At 35.5% G+C, this 21,106-nt stretch overlaps 1 protein-coding gene and 1 long non-coding RNA gene across 10 annotated transcripts in view; one reads left to right on the top strand and one right to left on the bottom strand.

The window, feature by feature from the left end:
* TCF12 (transcription factor 12) overlaps nt 1-21,106 on the bottom strand; it is a 366,706-nt gene that overhangs the window by 104,412 nt on the left and 241,188 nt on the right. For 8 of the 9 annotated variants that reach the window (XM_039230611.1, XM_039230614.1, XM_039230612.1 and 5 more), the window contains one exon: nt 6,609-6,673. In XM_039230611.1, the coding sequence (XP_039086542.1) occupies nt 6,609-6,673 (65 nt within the window). Of the gene's footprint in view, nt 1-6,608; nt 6,674-8,405; nt 8,428-21,106 lie in introns of those variants that run through there. The other variant, XM_039230623.1, reaches the window with a different exon arrangement.
* Nucleotides 8,780-21,106, top strand: part of LOC120230852 — a 13,402-nt gene continuing 1,075 nt past the window's right edge. The window contains exons 1-2 of the long non-coding RNA XR_005528194.1: nt 8,780-8,843; nt 13,092-13,258. This is a non-coding gene — a long non-coding RNA (uncharacterized LOC120230852). The remainder of the gene's footprint in view (nt 8,844-13,091; nt 13,259-21,106) is intronic.

Raw genomic sequence — 21,106 nt, 5'->3', positions numbered from 1 at the left:
GAGTCACAGACTCTGAAACAGGCTCCAGGCTCCGAGCTGGCAGTCAGCACAGAACCCGACGTGGGGCTCGGACCCACGAACCGCGAGATCATGACCTAAGCGAAAGTCGGACGCTTAACCGACTAAGCCACCCAGGCGCCCCCCATTTGTGTATCTTTTTATGTGAAGTGTCTGCTCAAGTGTTTTGCCTATTTAAAAGAAATAGGGTTTCTTTTAAACCCATTTAAAAGAAATGGGTTGCTCGTATTTTTATTATTGAGCTGTCAGCGATCATTGTATTAGTCAGATATATGTGTGGCAAATACCTTCTACCAATTTGTGGCTCCTCTTTTCATTTTCTTGATGTGCCTAAGTTTTTAACTTTGATTAAGTTCCATTCATCAGTTTTTCTTTCATGTTTTATGCTTTTTACGTGTTCCCTATGAAATCTGTTTTGTAAGTGGCAAAGATATACATCTGCTTTTTCCCTAACAGCTTTATTATTTTAGCTTTCATATTTAAGTCCATGATCTATCTCAAATTTGTCTGTATATAATAGTGTAAGGTAAGGATTGAAGTTCTTTTATTCCCCCTTTTCATACCAGTAATTCAGTTGCTCCAGCACCCTTATGTTAAAAAGATTTTTCCCCCCGTAAGTTGCTGGGGTGCTCTTCTCAAATATTATTTGCCACAGAAAGTATGGGTGCCTTTCTGGACTTTATTCTGTTCATGATCTGTCAATCTTCATACAAATACTACACTGCCTTGATTAGCATTGCTTTATACAGTAAGTCTTGGAGTCAGGTATAAAGTAAGACCTTCCTCTTTTCTTTTTCAAGACTGTTTTGGCTCTTTTTAATCCTATGCCTTTTCAAATGAACTTTTAAATAATCTTGTCAATGTCTAAGAAAAGAAAAAAGCCTGGAACTGCCATCTAAATGTTAATGAGTCTTCTAATTTATGAACACGGCACATCTATTTATTTAGATCCTCTTTGATTTCTCCCAGTAATATTCTACAGTTTTCATTATTGAAGTCTTATAATCTCTTAAGTGTATCTCTCAGTATTTTATGTTTTTTGATGTAAATATAAATAGTACATTTTTGTTAATTTCATTTTCTAACTGTTCATTGGTAGTGTGTAGAAATATAATTATGTTTTTAGATTGACTTCGTATCCTGTGACAAAGCTAAAGGATTATTAGTTCTACAAGTTTTCTGGAGGATTCCTTTGGACTTCTATTGTATACAAACAGGTCATCTGCAAATTCAGCTTAATTTATTCTTTTCCAAATTTTGTGGACTTTTTTTTTTTTTTTGCTTTATTACACTGGCCAAGGCATAAAATTTAGGTGATGAAAATTACCTTCTTCCTAATTCTGGGGGCGAGGTTTGAGGTAGAAGGATATATAGTGTTTCACTACTAAGTATGCTGTTGCATATATCATTCATGTATATCTTTTATCAACGTGAGGAAGCTGCTTTCTATGCTTAGTCTGTTGTGAGCTTTTATCATGAATATTTCATTTTTGATGAATACCTATTCTACATCTATGGAAGTGATCACATTGTTTTTCTCCTTAATTCTGTTAATGTGGCTGACTAAACTGACTAATTTTCAAATGTTAAGTCAAACTTACATGTGCAGTTTTATTACTTACCTCATAAAATGAGCATTGAAGTGTTCCCTCCTACTCTGTTTTCTATTAGTTTGTGTAAGACTGGTTTTATTTTTTTCCCTGTACATTTGAAAGAATTCATCAATGAAACCATGGTCCTCAAGCTTTCTTTGTGGGTTTTTTCCTCTCTCAAAACTTTCACATCCCCCTTCTTTCTTTTTTTAAATTTTATTTTATTTTAATTCCAGTATAGTCCACATATAGTGCTATATTAGTTTCAATACAGTGGTTTAACACTTCTATAGAACACCCAGCACTCAACACTATTTGTGGGTTTTTGAGATGAATTTATTTTCATTAAGAGATACAGGGCTATTCAGACTTTGTTTCATCTTGTCCCTTTTGTAAGTATTTCTCAAAATGTATTTAGCCTAAGTTGTCAACTGTAGTTATTCACAATATTTATTATCTTTTTAATGTATATACAGTATACAGTAACCTCCCTTCCATTCCAGATATTGTTAAATTGTGTTCTTTCCCTTTCTGCCCTCTCCCATTTTCTCTTAATCAGCTTAGCTAGGAATTACTAAGTTTATGGATCTTTTCAAATAACCAAATTCTGGCTTTGTTATTTTTTCTAATATTTTTGTAATATTACATTGATTTCTGCTCTTTTTTTATTATTTCCCCCTTCTACTTATTTTGTGCTTGCTTTTCTGGTTTCTTAGGGCAGAACCTCAGGTTGTTTACTACGGATCTTTTTGAATACAAGCGTCTAAAGCTATACTTTTTTCCTATGCACTGTTTTAGCTGTACCAACACATTTTGTTATATCATATTCCATAATAATTAGTTGGAAATAGTTTCTAAATTCCCCTGTGATGTTTTTAACCACAGATTATTTAGACATGGATTGTTCAATTTCCAAATATTTGATGTTTTTCTAAGTATCTTACTAACTTTGAACTTAATTTTCTTCTGGTCAGAGAATATACTGTATTGATTTCAAAGTTTTTAAACATAACATGTACCCTCAAAAGAAATTTATATTCTTCAATTGTTGGGAATAGAGTTTTATAAACATCAATGAGGTCAAGGTAGTTGACAGTAAATGAACGAAGTTCTTGTGTATTTTGTCAGTTGCTAAGAAAGATAGGTATTTAAACCATTAACTCCAATTCTGAATTTGTTTACTTCTCTTTCATTCTATCAATTTTTGCTTCACTTGTTTTAAAACTTTGTAATTAAGTATATACACATTTATCATTGTTATGTCTTCCTGATGCACTGACTCTTTTATAATTTTATCATTATCAAACAGCTGTATATAGTGAGACTGGCAATGATGAAAAAAGAGGATTAAAGAAGCAAATGGTATGGGTGAATTTCCAAATAATTAAGTGCTGAGTTTTTAAAGCTGTCATTTTCTAAAGCATATAATATCCGAATAATATTCTTTGGAAAAAATAAGACCCTGCCTCTTCTAGGTTTGAACACTTGAAGAAAAACTTACACAAACTCCTTGAATACATACTTGTTCACATTAGTGAAAACTGCTGTGATGATAAAAGGATTTTTCACATCACGGTGAAGAATTATCCCTATTGTTAAAAAAGATGTTGGCTTCTATGTTCTGTGTTGAATCAATTAAAAAAAATTCGATTGCAGAATGATCTATCATTGTTTCCAGTAATACTGCTACACCAGTTTCCTTTTAATGGCTCATCAGTTATGGGCCTGCCATGAAGGTAATATGAGAAGACTCATTTAGCAACATATTATTATATCATCTTAACATGAAGCAAGGCCCATCAAACATTATTAAATTAGACTGAATTTTGCAGAATGTCAGCAGCATTTTATGTACATTAATAGCAGAGTTAAATGTTTCCTTGGGGAATATGCTGAAGAAAAATGGTTTCAAAGTGGTGTTTGGATATAATTTTGCAGTCACTGTTTATATTTTCTTCTATTACCATCGCATGGTTAAAAGTTTTTGTCGCTTGTGAATAGGTAAGACAACATGGCAGTTAATTTCTTACTGTATTTTTGTCTTCTTTGACCCATGATAACATATACTGTTTGGGATACAGGTTTTTCTTTGAATAGTAGTGATTGATATTTTTTAACTCCTGAATATCCTGGGTTCACTATTTAGGCCTCAGATCAGCTGATGCCATCCATTATAATTTTGTCTAGCAACTGCAGCAGAGGCAGAGCTAGGTAACAATAATAAACAGCAAAGTTACTGTTCCTTTCATAGCAAGGAATTCTTTTTCACTTGTTTCAAGAGCTTACCTGTCTTCATGATGTGTTTGCTCCAGTAAAATCTGTCCTCTGTGCTGAATTTTGGGCTTCCTCTTTGGGCCTCATACATTGCTTCTGTCAATTCTTTACCAACAATCTTTCCCTCACTTGAATACCTTTAAATTTCTTGTACATAGCAATATTTCTATTTTACATTTCATACATTCCAGTAACCTTGTTTCTCTTTTCCATAGGCCTGCTTGATCTCTCCAAAATGTTAAAAAGAATTGTTGAGCAGTGATCTTACAGCTTCTTCCTTTTTTTAATACTATGTTTATATTTGACATATAGAGAAGAACTGGGTTTTTCAAAGTATAATCTCCAGTCCATGTGAATTAGCACTTGCTTAAAATATAAATTCCCAGATCCCTCCTTGATCAAACAAATTAAATGAAAGGGTAGTAAAGACACAGACTAGGAATCTGAGATTATAACAGCATCAACCATGTGTTTAGCAAGTGTTTTTCTACTTGCTAGATGCATGGTTTTGAGCAAATTACTTAATACCTCTGGAGAACATCCATTTTTCAGTCTGAAAAACAGGTGTTGTTGTAAGGATTAAACATGATCATGTTTACATTTTTTTTTCATTTAAATTTTTTTAGAAGAGTAGGATAGAGGGGTAGAGGGAGAGAGAGAATCCTAAGCAGGCTTCACGGTTGGCCCAGAGCCCAACATGGGGCTTGATCTCATGACTCTGGGATCATGGCCTGACCTGATACCAAGAATCAGATGCTCAACTGACTGAGCCACCCAGGCACCCCAAATATGATGTTTTAATTCAATGCCTGGCTCAGTACAGTTCTCAGTAAATGGTAGCAACTGTTATTACAATGTTATGCATCTAGGTTTAAAATAAATATTTTTCTGATATGAGAATTAAATCTGGTGCTGTATACCTGAAACTAATATATCACTGTATGTTAACTATACCAGAATTAAAATAAAAATAGAAAATGTGAAAAAAAAGGAATTAAATCTGGTATAAACGTATTAATCTTTGGAAAAACTGTTAAGATTGATCAATGCAAAATAGAATTATATAAATAGAGCTTACTACTGATCGTAACTAAATAGCACTACCTTTGCGAAGGGAGTATAAAAAATGTAAGTGGAAACTCATTAGTATAAACATTAACTGATTTATTAGATGCAGCCGTAGTTTCAAAGAGCTAAGAATAATTTTTTTACCTCAGGTTTTGTAATAGTGTTAACATTAGACCAGTGGCTCTCAAACCTTTTGGTCTCTTAAGAATAATATTAAGGATTCAAAATAGCATTTTAAAGTTTATCTCAGGAATACAAGGATGATTTAACATACCAAAGAAAGTCAATGCAAGTCACCATATTATAATAAGTCTCCTAGCTGGCTTAGCCACTACTGGGCACTGTTTCAACTCATTCTCTGCTCTAGCATTTATTTACCAATGTGCATGCTTACATGCATGCTCCCTCCTCACACACACACTTTCCAATCTATACACAGAGATTAGTGAGGATAAAGGGGGAAAGAATCACTGGAGCTATGAGTTATCAGCCTGCAATGGGGTTGTGCTAAGGATTTTCTTTCACTTCCCAAAGCCAAGTAAGAACTCCAAGAGATTTAATAAGGTATATTTCAAGGAACAGCAATAATGACCTTTTCTGATGGGATGGTGAAGATAACGACTTGAATAAATAATACAAAATTTAAATAGCAATTGTTTTGTCGGTTATTTGAATGGAAAAATTGTTAAATGTCCATTTATTTTACAAAATGCTTTCACAAGTACATGGAATTTAACCTTCAGGGAAGCAAAATGCTAATTGTTTCTCAAATGAGGAAATCAGTGCAGACATGGGATTTAAGGTTAAATGACCTTAAATCTTAGGACCATACGTCAGTAACTTGTAAAGATGGGATTTCAACCTAGGTCTTTTGACTCTGAATGGCAAAATTATAGGATATGTATTGAATAGAATAGTATTGTTAGAATGAGAGTTAAAATTGGTTTATATGCCCATGTCTGAAATTAGGGTGGACCTCATGAAAAGCATATAAATAGCAGAAAAAAAATTTCATACATTCTTCCTTTCTTTTTTTTTTCTTTTAAGCCTGATTCTGATGGGAATCTACAGGTAAATTGAGTATTCAGGATTCTCTCTAAAGATATGGGCAGGGGGTGGGGAGTGGGAAGCAGAGAAGATGGCCATTAGTAAAAATTCAATATTCTAAAGAAATATGGAAGAGTTGAAACAACATTTCCAAGTCAAAGAAACTTTTGGAAGCTTAAAGAAGTGGTTAGAGTGTAGGAATGAAATGAAAATACTCAGAGCATTAATAAGTTTAACATTACAGGACAGTAAAGCTACACAGAGCAAATGTAGGTTCTTCATGTAATAATGTAATATCTCAGCTACTCTGTTCTTTTTATGAGGAAATATGCAAAAGTCATTTTCAGAAATGGTAAGCATTTTGGAAAGGGATAGGAAGATAACTGTTGCTTTGCTACCAGTTAAAATGGAGGTGAGTTATGAAAATCTCTGATGATAGAGGAAGTCTAGTGAACTGGGAAGAGAAACCATTTTTAGCAGAGGGAGAAGATAATAGGTTTAGTTACTAAAATTTTACCACATTTAGTTACAAATTAAAGGCACAAATAATAGTGAAATAAATTGGACAAATTTCTACCTCCTCTATACTTTTGTATTTATTAAACTTACTTGACAGCCTGGTAATCCGGTGTCTCTGCTGTACAGGGAAAATGAGCCTCTCTCTGACGTTTTTCCTATAAAATAAAGAATATAACTATATACAAAAATCCTCACTTACTGACAATCAATCCAACTTGTAGATCATTTGTAGTAATTATATTGTGATTTGGAAGTACAGAGAACAAATGAGAAACAAGACAAAATCCAACAAATAAAATTTAAAAAGCTTATTATCATTCCAGTTTAACAAATTCAGACTTTCATAAAATAGCATGCATTTTATTACTTTCTGCTGTGAAACACTAAAAAATATTCAACAGGATGGAAAAGAATAGACATCTATATAGCCAACAGTGTGATCCATGTACTTGGTAGCAAGAATAACGTTTTCCCACATTCGTTTCACAGTGAACATTTCTCCATCTCCTCTTCCCTCTTTCTCAGAAATTATAATAGCGTAGATACAGTTCACATCTTAACTGAGACCCCAAGGTCATCATCAAAAGGTTAGTAAATATGATTCCCATGCATATTTCAAAACTATTAATATATATTAATGTACTCAAACAATATGTTATTGTTTGTATTTAAAACATTTATTTTGTGTGGTGTGTATGTTTAATACATTTAAGTAGATGATAGGATTATATAGTATCTATTCCTTTTGAAACTTGCTTTTCCATGCAGTATTATGCTTTTAAGATACATGCAGATAATAGACACCTAGTTTATTCATTTTTACTGCTATAAAATGTCCTATATTATACAAACAATACCACAGTTGATCTATTCCCTTACTGAGAAAGAGATTTAGTGTATTTTTTGTTATCAGGACAAACAGTGAAGCAAACAGCCTTGCAGAGAAGTTCTTATTTATTCACTTTTCAATACACCAGAGTTTATGTTAAGTAAATTTATGAATATTAGAGATTTTAACTAAACAGTCTCTCACAGACATATTGCTTAAATAGACTTCTATAAGGGGGTACCTGGGTGGCTCAGTTAAGCATTTGACTGGCTCAGGACATGACCAAGAGGTCTGTGGGTTCAAGCTCTGCACTGGGGTCTGCAGTTTGATGTTAATATCAAAGATGGAGACACAAACAATGACAATGGCAGAGCTAATTCTTTTGCTCCATTCCGAAGTAAAATCAGTAACAATATAACTAAATCTGACCAGTTTTCCAAAATTTTTGAAATTACTAAGGTTAGCAGTGCCTGGGTGGCTCAGTCAGTTAGACATCTGATTTTGGCTCAGGTCATAATCTCACAGTTCATGAGTTCAAGCCCCATATCAGGCTCTCTGTTGTCAGCAGGCAGAGCCTGCTTGGGATCCTCTGTCTCCTCTCTCTGCCCCTCCCCCACTTGTACCCTCTCTTTCCCAACTAAATTACTGAGGCTATATGAACTTCCTCATAACTGTATAGAGTTACTACCTTGTCATTATATAAAAATGTATAGTTTATTAATTTTAACACTCCACACATAGATGGGATGCTCAAATTACTTACTGATATGGTGCACATAATTAAAAACACCTTTAAGACATATATACTAATATGATTATTTTCATTCCTGTATAAATGCCACACAGGCCAAATGATGTAAAATCATACAACTCTAAATTTTGTATGTACTGACCTGTTAGATACACAAAATAATCCTTGTAATAACAAAGCTAGTTACTAGAAAATACTGTAATAACTCAGAGTATAATTTCAGAGCCTATTAGGACTCTGTAGTACATGTCTTAACTGACTAAGCCACCCAGGTGCCCCTGTAGCACATGTATTAAAAAGCACTTACTGGCTATTAGTGATGAAGCACATATTTCAGGTGAAGTAATGCTAACACATAAAAATGCAGATTTATGAGAAAAGGTTAATTAATGCTATTTGCCTCACAGTCTCACCATAAAGCAATATGTTCTATATAAACTGATTTAATTTGCAAAATATACATATGGAATAAAAAGGAAAAACACTGTGAACTCTCTGAGGATCGATCCTTTACAAGCAAGACTGCTTGTAAGAGTCCAGAAGATATATGGGGGTTTTGGATTCTGCTCTTCTATTCTTGGAATCTGACCTTATGAAATCACAAAAAGATTGTACTTTTGCAATTGTGACACACACACCATTCCTGTGCCTCATCATAATGGATCAGAAACCCTGCTGGACCAAGAACATGGCAGGGATTGAAGGGGAATGCCAACTCAGAATGACTGGCAGAGAGATCACAGAGGTAAAATAAAGAACAGCACACATTTTTGGTTTGGAGGTATTGCTTTATTAATCAAATAAACACATTTATTAGATAATAAAAATCATTCTCAGTATATACCATTTTTAAAAAAGTTTATTTATTTTGAGAAAGGGAGAGAGACCACAGGCAGGGGAGAGGCAGAGAGAGAGAGAGAATCCCAAGCAGGCTTCACACTGTCAGCAAGGAGCCCAATGTAAAGCTTGAACTAACAAACTGTGAGATCATGACCTGAGCTGAAACCAACTGAGCCACCTAGGCACCCCAAGAAAATACTGCTTTTAAAAACAAATATCATATGTTTGCATGTATAGGAGGATTAGGAGGAACTTGACGGAGGAACAAGGGGGAGAAGAAGGGCGGAAATGGTGGGGGAAAGGGAGAGAGGCAAACCATGAGAGACTCTTGAATGCTAACAAAAACTGAGGACTGATGAATGTGGGGGGGAGGAGGGATGGGCATGGAGGAGGACACTGAGTGTTATGTGGAAACTAATTTGACAATCAACTATTTGTAAAAAAAAAAAATTTATAACTCAAACAAAACAAAACAAAACAAATCATGTACCATATACTTGGCAGACAGAACGGGGAAACTATATTAACATTTTATTTATTTTTTAATGTTTATTTTTGAGAGAGTGCAAGTGGGGGAGGGGCAGAAAAAGGGGGACAGAGGATCTGAAGTAGGCTCTGCACTGACAGGCTGACAGCAGTGAGCCCAATGTGAACTTATGTGTGATCATGACCTGAGCTGAAGCTCAAAGGACTGAGCCACCCAGGTGACCCAACTATGTTAACATTTTAAACAAATATCATAGAGTTAAAAATAAATAAAAGGCTGTGCTTGTCTTTTACCACAATATGCCACCAACTGATTACTGATTACTGGCTGAAATACTGAATAGGCCTTTTCTACCTTGCAAATTCCTCTTCCTGAAATACTATTTTAACAGCTAATAAAGACTTAAAGCTAAACAACAAGGTAAGGTCTGCTATACTTTTACTTTCAAAAGTACTAGATTTTCCCCCAACTGTTGGGAAGAAAAGGAAACAAAGTAAGAGATCAATATTAGCTCTGTTTTTAATAAAGTACAGTTTTCAAGTATAATTTTAATTATCTGTGTGGAGGCTGCCTGTTATATTATTTAAGAATATGTAAGTTTTTAAACCTACTTTCCTGTGCCTATTAAAATTTCCAAACTTCTTCCTTTGACAAGGATATTCAAATTAGAGAGAATGAAAACTAATTTAACATAGGCTAAAAACATTACAGAGTAAAAGTTTCTTCTGAGATGGAAAGCTGATAGCTTGTTTTTTTAAAAAAAGTTTTTAATATTTGTTTTTGAGAGACAGAGCACAAGCAGGAGAGGAGCAGACACACACACACCCACACACACACAGAATCTGAAGCAGGTTCTATACTCTGAGCTGTCAGTATAGAGCCTGATGTGGGGCTCGAACTCACAAACTGAGATCATGACTTGAGCTGAAGACAGACGCCTAACCAACTGAGCCATCCACATGCCCCAGCTGATAGCTGGTTTTTAAAATGATACTTAACCAATTCAAATGAGATTTTGAAATGTAAATACATTTTTATTTCACCTTTCATTTATTAGGAGCTAATTATTTCTAAGAGACTTAGAAATTTGGTTACGCTTGAAACAGAATAATACATACTCTAGGCCTGAGATTTAGAAGACATTCATCTTTAATTCTTTCAAAATTACTTTTTATAAGAACTATTTTCATGAATTAAAATTAATCTCTAAGTCTATTTTATCTCAGGTGTCTGAAAAATAACAACTTTTGGATACTGTTTTATAGTTTTCTGCTAAATATATATGAAAGCTGTATGTAGATAATTTTAATATACATCAACTGAACACAGCTGAAAACCTGTTAGTAAGTGAACATGTATCTAATTTCCATTGAATGGTGAGGGATCTGTACATCAGATCAGCTAAAAACCTGGATGTCAGTCTAGAAAGGAGAGGATTTGAAAGATGTGCAGTTACTGTACTTTTTATATTTGTAGAACTATCATGCTAAGATTGAATCAAAATTACACTATCTGGTCCCAGTGAAGAGACCAGAACAAAGGATAAAATTAAAAACATGCATTATTTTACCCTGTGGTAAGGAATACCTCTCAGGATACAGAATTTCCAATAGTAAAATTACTACTGTGCAGAAAATTATATAATATTCCTGGAGTTCTTACTAGTAAAGAGATTAATGGAACAATTGGCTCTTTTATTGTTAGTTTATTTATTAATGCAGTGGAAGATTTAAGAGACACTTTTGGCAACCAAGTTACTACGAGTAAATCACAGTGAGTTTATGTTTACTGGATACTTGGGTATTTTATAATGAAATGGCCATTCAAATATTTTATCTACTTTTTTCCTATTGGTTTGTCATTTACTTGTTGATTTGTAGGAGTTCCTCATGTACTTTTGAAACAAGATCTTTTATTGTCTTGTAAATATTTTTTTTCCTTTTTTTAAAATATAGTTTATTGTCAAGTTGGTTTCCATATAACACCCAGTGCTCATCCCAACAAGTGCCCTCCTCAATGTCCATGACCCATTTTTCCCTCTCCACGACTCCCCATTAACCCTCAGTTTGTTCTCAGTATTTAAGAGTCTCTCATGGTTTGCCTCCCTCCCTCTCTGTTGACTACTTTCCCCCCTTCTCCTCCCCTATGGTCCTCTGTTAAGTTTCTCCTGATCCACATGAGTGAAAACATACGGTATCTGTCTTTCTCTGCCTGACTTATTTCACTTAGCATAATACCCTCGAGTTCCATCCATGTTGCTACACATGGCTAGATTTCATTGTTTCTCATTGCCATGTAGTATTCCATGGTATAGATAAACCACATCTTCTTGATCTGTTCGTCAGTTGATAGACACTTAGGCTCTTTCCATGTTTTGGCGATTGTTGAGAGTGCTGCTATGAACACTGGGGTACATGTGCTCCTATGCATCAGCACTCCTGTATCCCTTGGGTAAATTCCTAGCAGTGCTATTGCTGGGTCATAGGGGAGTTCTACTGTTAATTTTTTGAGGAACCTCCACATTGTTTTCCAGAGGGGCTGCACCAGTTTACATTCCCACCAACAGTGTAAGAGGGTGCCCGTTTTTCCACATCCTCGCCAGCATCTATGGTCTCCTGATTTGTTCATTTTAGCCACTATGACCGGCATGAGGTGGTAGGTACATATCTTCTGTAGACTGCCTTTTCATTCTCTTAATGGTGTCTTTGTATAAACAAACATTCATTTTAACATAAGCTAATTTGTCCATTTTTTATGTACTCTTTAAAAAAATCTCTGCCTATTCCAAGGTCACAAATCTATTTTTATTTTTTCTATGCTTTCTTCTAAACGCTTTACTGTTTATCTTTTTTTTTTTTTTTTTTTTACAAATAGTTTATTGTCAGGTTAGCTTTCATATAACACCCAGTGCTCATCCCCACAAGTGCCCTCCTCCATGCCCATCTCCCTCCTCTCCCCCACACCCATCAGTCCTCAGTTTGTTCTCCGCATACAAGAGTCTCTCATGGTTTGCCTCTCTCCCCCTCCCCCACTGTTTCCCCCCTTCTTCTCTCCCATGGTCCTCCATTAAGTTCCTCCCAATCCTCCTATATGTGCAAACATATGGTATTTGTCCTTCTCTGCCTGACTTATTTCGCTCAGCATAACACCCTCAAGGTCCATCCATGTTGCTACACATGACCAGATTTCATTCTTTCTCATTGCCATGTAGTATTCCATCGTATAGATAAACCACATCTTCTTGATCCATTTGTCCAATGATGGACACTTAGGCTCTTTCCATGTTTTGGGGAGTGCTGCTATGAACACTGGGGTACATGTGCTCCTACGCATCAGCACTCCTATATCCCTTGGGTAAATTCCTAGCAGTGCTACTGCTGGGTCATAGGGGAGTTCTACTGTTAATTTTTTGAGGAACCTCCACACTGTTTTCCAGAGGAGCTGCACCAGTTTACATTCCCACTAACAGTGTAGGAGGGTGCCCATTTCTCCACATCCTTGCCAGCATCTACAGTTCTCTGATTTGCTCATTTTAGTCACTCTGACTGGCGTGAGGAGGTATCTCAGTGTGGTTTTACTGTTTATCTTTTACACTTAAACCTGAATTTGGTTTTTGTATATGTTGGTGGAGGTGAGGGGTTGTCAAGGTACATGTTTTTTCCACAGAGATATCCAACTGGCTTCAGAACTGTTAACTGAAAAGATGATTTACATCTTAAAAGTATCATCGCTGCTTGTAGGGGAACAAATGGAAGCAGGGAAACCAATTAGAAAACTACTGAAATAATCCAGATGAAAGCTAACGGTGGCTTTAGTTCTTCCAACTCACTGAGGTAGGTACTATTAAGTCCCTATTTCACTAATGAGGAGAAATAATTTGCCCAAGGCCACAGAATTACTAAGTAGTCAAAATAACCAGAATACAGGGCTATCTGACCCCAAATTCTTTTTTTTTTTTTTAATATTTTTTTATTTATTTCTAGGAGAGAGAGAGAGACAGCGTGAGCAGGGGAGGGTCAGAGAGAGAAGGAGTCACAGACTGAAACAGGCTCCAGGCTCCGAGCTGGCAGTCAGCACAGAGCCCGACGCGGGGCTCGAACCCACGAACCGCGAGACCATGACCCAAGCGAAAGTCGGACGCTTAACCGACTAAGCCACCCAGGCACCCCTATCTGACCCCAAATTCTTAAAAACATACTATACTGCACTGTTTTCCAGTGGAGGTTTAGGACACAATTCCCAGATTCAGCTCATATATATACATATTTGGTGGGGCTCAAATATAGCATAGGAATTTTTAGCTTTCTATTTAGCTTTCTACGCAGCCTCTACCCATAAAATGATTTGGCACTATCTATTCATGCTGAAAGAGAGACTGATGACAAATCATCCCCAATATGATTGGCAGCAAAACCAAACTACTCCAATGATTGGTTTTGGATGCAGAACATGGTAACCTATGCTGTTTTCATTCACAAGTAACTGCTATTCTTTTCAGTTCTCACAAAGGGCACATGTTAATATTTTTCTTACTTGAAATACTGGTTAGAAAAATATCTATTCTGATCTCATTTCATTTTTCTGGGTCTCAGTTTCCTAGTCTGTAAAATGAACAAGTTGGACAAGATCAGAGGGTGTGTAACAGCATCTTGAGAGGCTGGGGCTAATGCAGGGATTTGTTTTTGTGTATATATTTAAAACAATGAAAAAAACTTAATTGCTGTGGTAACCATGAAAATGGACCTTGCAAAACTCCTACTTCAGGGAATGTGATTGAGGGATCCAGCTGCTATCCTCTGAAACTATTCCTTCTGCACTGAGTCCTATTTGCTTCCACCAACATGCTTTGACAGAGTATATGGGGGGAAAAAAAGCACAGTTCTTCCCAGGGGACATACATTCCTATGTTGACCAACTTTGGCTCAAGAACTCCCTGGCTGCTTTGCTGAACTCTCCTTAGGGTGCACAGCAGTTGAGAATTCTTCTACTCTTCTTCAATCTCAAAGTCGCAGATTATAATAGTAGGTAAGGTGACAGGAACCAACATTTGCTGACTAGCTATTATGTGTAAGGCACTGTGAAAGATGCTTTACTTACATTGTTGGTACCACTGCTAGTTGTATTCTTCTTTCTACTAGAAATTCTCCTAATACCAAGGAGTGATTGAAGGAAGCTGGTAACAGGTATGAGATATGACAGTAAAATTGCAAGATCTCAATCTACTGGCTATAGAAACCTTTGCTGTAATACCCTCTTGGCCTATATGCTCTATTCCTACCAATTCAAAATAACATTCTTTTGAAGAAATGGCCAGAAACAAAGATATTACAGAAGATATAACTGGCTCAGCTTTTATTTCTGAAGCAGTCCAGCAAATACCTGAAAACTAATGTTCAGTAATTTTAATGAATAGACACTATTTAAGAACTGATGTTCAGTAATTTTAATGAATAGACACTATTTAAGAAAAAATTATTGACTTCATGAGTTAACAGAAAATCAGAACAGTTTCCCAGTTTTGTCTAAAAGCCAGTATTATTTCAATGTTCATTTTTGTAAGGCATACTGAATTGCATTCATAAATTCAAATTCACCCCATGAGCTGTATTTTAAGTGGGCAGCATTAGACTGGTTTTTATTAAAAGATAAAGGCTTAAGCTAGAAAAAGAATCCTTGGATGTTTTAAACTAGAATATTCTAATACATATAAATCATGAAAACTTTTCCAGATTTAGTTTTCAGAGGAACAAGGTGAAATCCCTACTTAGGCCAATCTAAATATCTGGGCATAAATCTATATATGATCACAGTTTTGTGAGCAGACTGTCTTCCTCCCCACTTAGGTATCTTTGAAAAAATCATTATTTACCTAACCTTTTTGCTAATGGAGAAGCTTTTCCTCTTCTTTGTAGATGAACACTACCACAAACACCATTTCAGTCACACCAACCACTTGGAGAAAATAAAAACACACTATCCTACAAGGTGGGGAAATCCATAATGCCATTTGGTATACAGCAGAGCATAGATCTAGGATTCTGGTTACTGGATTCATCTCTTGGCTCTTGCTTCTCTCACACTGAGTGAACTAAGCAAGTTACAAGTCATTTAACATCAATGCCTCCACTCATTCTTTTAGGAAAATCAACTCAGTAACATGTACCTCACACAGGCCTGCACAGTTTAATTAATGCTTATAAAGTACTTGGAAATTCTTATCTGAAAGAACCTAGGCCAATGCTAACTATTGGTATTATTGACTTCATCAGGGTAGCAATCATCTCAAATTTACACACAAAAAATCTAGAAAGGATCTCAAACTAACATATTATTTTTTAAAGAAAAGGAAAGAGAGAGAAAGGCTTTTAACATAAATGCCTATTTTCTTCACAACCATTTGTTTAAGTATTATTGGCTAACATTTGTGCCAAGCACGCTGCTGGCTACATTGAAGATACTTAAATATCTAGTGCCAACAAGCACAGCTGCCGGACTCTCTCTGCCCTCCTCTTGTTCACTCCATGCCAAATTATTCACGCAGCTATGAATGATGAGGCAGCAACATAGGAAAGTGCCAAGTGTGAGTGAGATTAGTGATAAACCAGAGGATCCCTAAAGAGGTCAGTGATTAGCAAGTTTCCACTGGAATCACTTTTCTAACCCAGCCTCTATCTCATCACTTATTTGTACAAACTTTCTGTGACAGGCATCAGAACTGTAAGCAGCTTCCTAATCAATAATTCCTGCAGAACTGCTAAGGAACCAATAAAGTATCTAACTATCTTTGATAAGAGCATACAGTTAGACCTGGGTAATTTGAATAGGCTTTAGAAATAGAAATGATTTCTTCAGAGTAAAACCTGAAATGAAGTAGACCAGGATGCAAATATTCACCAGGCCAGCTATTTTTTCCCATGTTCTCTACTCCCTCCCTAAAATCAGATTCATACATTAAATATAGACAAACAGACAAGGATGAGATGGTTTACATAAAATAGTCTGTTTGCCTTTCAGCCATAGAATGCCCAGAGTGAACATTAAGATGCATAATTCAATGAGGAAGTGTGGCTGATAGGTAGATTAGATATTAGGAATGAATAGAGTAGAAAAAGACTGTGATCAATTTTAGTCATTTATCAAAACTTTCTGAACCATTTTATGGTTCACTTTTGCCACATATGGAATACATAACAAAGTATTCATCATAGGTGACTCAAAATCTAAACTCCCCTTCTCTGAGACATTTTAGTTAATACTTATATTTTCTAAACTGTCCCTGAACACATATTTACATTCGTATTGCATTGTTGCTTTTCCTTAGGTTCAGAATTTAAGTGTTTTCTCACTTAAAGTCTCCATACTTCCCTAACTCCATGTTTAGAATTTAGAAAACAAACATGTCTTAATTTTATAGCAAGCCAAAATATTACAGAACTCGGAATTTACCTCTTCATATTTGGCTGCATTTCAGGATAAAATATGATGAATGCATATTCTTTAAAAATAATCAAGCATCTTTTGTATCTTAATTTTTACCCCATTCTTAAATAAAAAAAAGATGTGAAATTATTTATTTGAGGTTTTACAACTTTCTAGGGACTAAACAGCCAATTTTTCAACACCTTAGGTTTAGTCCACACCTCTTTTCTCAAAATAAAGAAAATCAGGTAAAACTCATATCAACAAATAATTTGGCTAGGGAAAGAGAGGGGGGCATATTTTCAAAATTGGCTTGGTAATCACATTTCCTGCTGACATACCGTTTCCACCAAATCCTTTTATATAGGTGTTCTCTCAGAAATTTCTTGTATCATATCATGATAAATAGAACATTAAGCTCATTGTTAATTCCTGCGATTTTCTCACAACTTTCTGTATTTTGGCTATTTAATTTAAATCATGACCTTACCAGACAAGGTCAATGTCTAAGTCTGTTTTTTATGGCACTTGGGGACCAGAAGGCAGATGCCACTTGTTCAGGGAACACTGGTCTGGAATTCTAGACTTGTTTTGTTTGTATGCCAAGGACAGATTCTACTCTAAAGTTCTATCTATGGCATACAGCCACATGGAGACAGAGACAGTATAAGAAAACTGTGCTTCAAAACAGTAGATAATAAATGATTGTTAATTAGCTGGTTTCCCCTGACAGCAAGAACTGGAATAGAAAGAAAGGAACTAATCAATGGAACTGCTACCATTCACCAACTATCTGGTCAGAAACAGATTTAGTAAAATGAAACAAGCATGGAAATGAAGAGTCAGAGGGTCTATTCCTGTCTCTGCTATGAAGTAGCTGTCTGAAACAGATAAGTTGTTAAATCTCCCCAGGCCTCAGTTTCTTCACCTGGAGAATGGGGTGGAGTAGAGCAAATTTGGTTTGGGTGATCTCTTTCTGTTATAATATCCCATAAATTGGCATGCCCATCTATTTTGCTATTAATCAAGTACTCTGCTTCTGACAGAATGTAGATCTGTGCATTCCTACCAGTAGTAGGAGGAGGAAGATAAACTGCTAAAAAAATATACAGATTTTTGCAGAATGGGTAAATTCAACAACACAAGAAACAACAGGTGTTGGTGAGGATGTGAAGAAAGGGAAACCCTCTTGCACTGTTGGTGGGAATGCAAACTGGTACAGCCACTGTGGAAAACAGTATGGAGGTTCCTAAAAAAGTTAGAAATAGAACTACCCTACAATCCAGCAATCGCATTACTGGGTATTTACCCAAAGGATACAAAATTAATAACTCAAAAGGGTATGTGCACCTCAATGTTTATAGCAGCACTATCTATAGTAGCAAAATATGGAAACAGTCCAAATGTCCAAAGGTTGATGAATGGATAAAGAAGATGTGGTGTATATATACAATGGAATCCTACTCAGCCATTAAAAAGCATGAAAGCTTGCCATTTGTGACAACAGGGATAGAGCTAAAGAGTATTATGCTAAGCAAAATAAGCCAGTCAGAGAAAGACAAACACCATAGGATTTCACTCATGTGGAATTTAAGAAACAAAACAAATGAGCAAAGAGGGGAAAGGAGAGAGGCAAACCAAGAAACAGACTCTAAACTACAGAGAACTAAGAGATGATTACCAGAAGGGACGGGGTGGGGGATGGGAGGGATAGGTTAAACAGGGGATGGGGATAAAGGAGTTCACTTGTGATGAGCACCAGGTGATGTATGCAAGTTTTAATCACTATATTGTACACATGAAACCAGTAATATTACACTGTATGTTAACTAGAGTTTTAAAAAAACTTTACAAAGGGATTTTTGGGATGATGATGATGTGCAGTTACAAAAATGAAGTGTATAAGCAGTTTATCATACATTTGTTTAATACACTGAGATATTTTACTGTGAATATGGTATGTTGAGTATGATACACTAAAGTCAGTATACTTAAGGTTACCAAGACTTTATTTTATTTAGATTAAGAAAAGCTCTAAACGTTAATAAAATTTCTCACTGGAGCTCAACACTGTCCACCTATAGAATGCAGAAAGGTAAGAACTTTGCACACCACAGAAAATATACAGATACAGAGCAACAGAAAGGAGATAATTCTATTTTGTTGTAACAGATGAGAGAATGTCCAAAAGAGAGTCTTAAATCCCTTCTGTGGCCTGCTAAGATTTAAATATGATTCTTGCTACCTAATAGGCACCGAGGGCAAAATATGAGACCTTCAATTTTCCTTTCTTCTTTTTTGAAAATGTTTATTTACTTTAAGAGAGAAACAGAGAGAGAATATTCCAAGTAGGGCATTTGATGCGGGGCTCGATCTCATGAATCATGAGATCATGACCTCAGCTAGAATCAAGAGTTGGATGCTTAACTGACAGAGCCACCTAGGTTTTCACTGAGTGACCTCCAGTACTGCATGCAATTTACTGCCATCCTACCTTTGCAATGTGAAAACAGGCAAAGGCTGGCCTCAAGTGCTCAATGAGTTATAATCCAAAATTCATTTGTGAGTCAGGCATAAATCAAAATAAATATTTTATATACCAACTCATTATAAATGGCTATACAAATCAATCTTAAGTCATAGTACATCTATGTGAAATAACTGTGGAAGGGAGGAATGAAGGAAGAAACCAAAGACTAAAGTAAGAAAAGAAAAAATTATAATAAAATTAGGGTGTAGGCATGGGGAAGTTATTATAAACAGAGACTCTGGATGTAGAGTGGGTTTAAATTACCACTCTGAAGTAATACTGGCTTTCAGACAAATAGTATTTTATTTTGTATTTTAATGAAGTCATTGAAATAGATTTTTCTCTAACCTCACTGTCCTTTAGTTGCCGCAACTTTGAAATGGGATAGTAACAGTTTCACTTCACTAGTTTTTTTGTGAGGATAGAATGTATTGACAAATAAAGTGCTTAGAAAAAATGAAAAACACAAGGTAAGGCCTAATTAGATATTAGTTATTATTTTTAAATAGAGAAAAAAAGAAAGGCAGATTCCAGGGAAATAATTTAAAGGAAGTTTTGGATACTTTAAAAGGTTTGAGAATTCTTTATGTTTTTCCTTTCATTAAATTTCATTTTTAAAGGCTGATGGCCTCACTCTTCCTTTAGCATTAATAGATAGAGTGGATCTATCTCTACCAGTATTTGTACACTTAGCCACAAATAATTTTCTGTTCACAATTAAAATAAAAAGAAAAACTTACCAAAGAAAGCATGTATGACATGGAAAAGGTTGTAAGGGATCTGAAGAGATTTGAAAGTATAAAAGATAAAGTAAAATGAATTTTAACAGAGTTACAGATTTTTTAACAAAGTGGGAACAGAATAGATAGGCTCGGTGTAATCCTTAACCTGCTCATTCTCTTTTTCCCAGAGGCTGGGGAAAATGGGTATAGGAGACTACTTTGGGTCTGATGGTTCTAAGCTACTGGATTCAATATAGCTTGGCTATTGTTTGAAGTTCATGGGGGAAGTAGGAGCAGGACATCTTTACTAGGTAAAAAGGTGTTATACAGCATTAGTGTGTAAACAGAGGTTATGATGTTCACTATTTAAATGTTTTAATTAAAACTAAAAAGCTTTTTTTAAATCTCTTGTTACTGTGTGTGCTTCATTTTGACAATTTATACTTAATGCAATTATTGGTTCTGGATTTAAACCTACCATTTTGTTAGATGTTATGTTTTCTATTTGGCTCATCTGTTATTTCTTTTTCAGCCTACTTTTGAATTGAGTACTCCATTTAGTCTTTCCCCATGGCTTTTATTTATTTATTTATTTATTTATTTTTTTATTTTATTTTATTATTATTATTTTTTTTACAAATAGTTTATTGTCAAATTAGTTTCTACATAACACTCAGTGCTCATCCCCAAAGTGCCCTCCTCCATGCCCATCCCCCTCTCCCCCCCACATCCATCAGTCCTCAGTTTTTGTCAGCATTCAAGAGTCTCTCATGGTTTGCCTCTCTCCCTTTCCCCCACCATTTCCGCCCTTCTTCTCCCCCTTGTTCCTCCCTCAAGTTCCTCCTAATCCTCCTATACGTGCAAACATATGATATTTGTCCTTCTCTGCCTGACTTATTTCGCTCAGCATAATACCCTCAAGGTCCATCCATGTTGCTACACATGGCCAGATTTCATTGTTTCTCATTGCCATGTAGTATTCCATGGTATAGATAAACCACATCTTCTTG

The sequence above is a fragment of the Hyaena hyaena genome, unplaced genomic scaffold (assembly GCF_003009895.1).
Source record: "Hyaena hyaena isolate Hyena2069 unplaced genomic scaffold, ASM300989v1 scaffold_49, whole genome shotgun sequence".
Taxonomy (NCBI): domain Eukaryota; kingdom Metazoa; phylum Chordata; class Mammalia; order Carnivora; family Hyaenidae; genus Hyaena; species Hyaena hyaena.
Note: the sequence above shows the minus strand (reverse complement) of the source record. Positions and strands in the feature narration are given on the sequence as shown.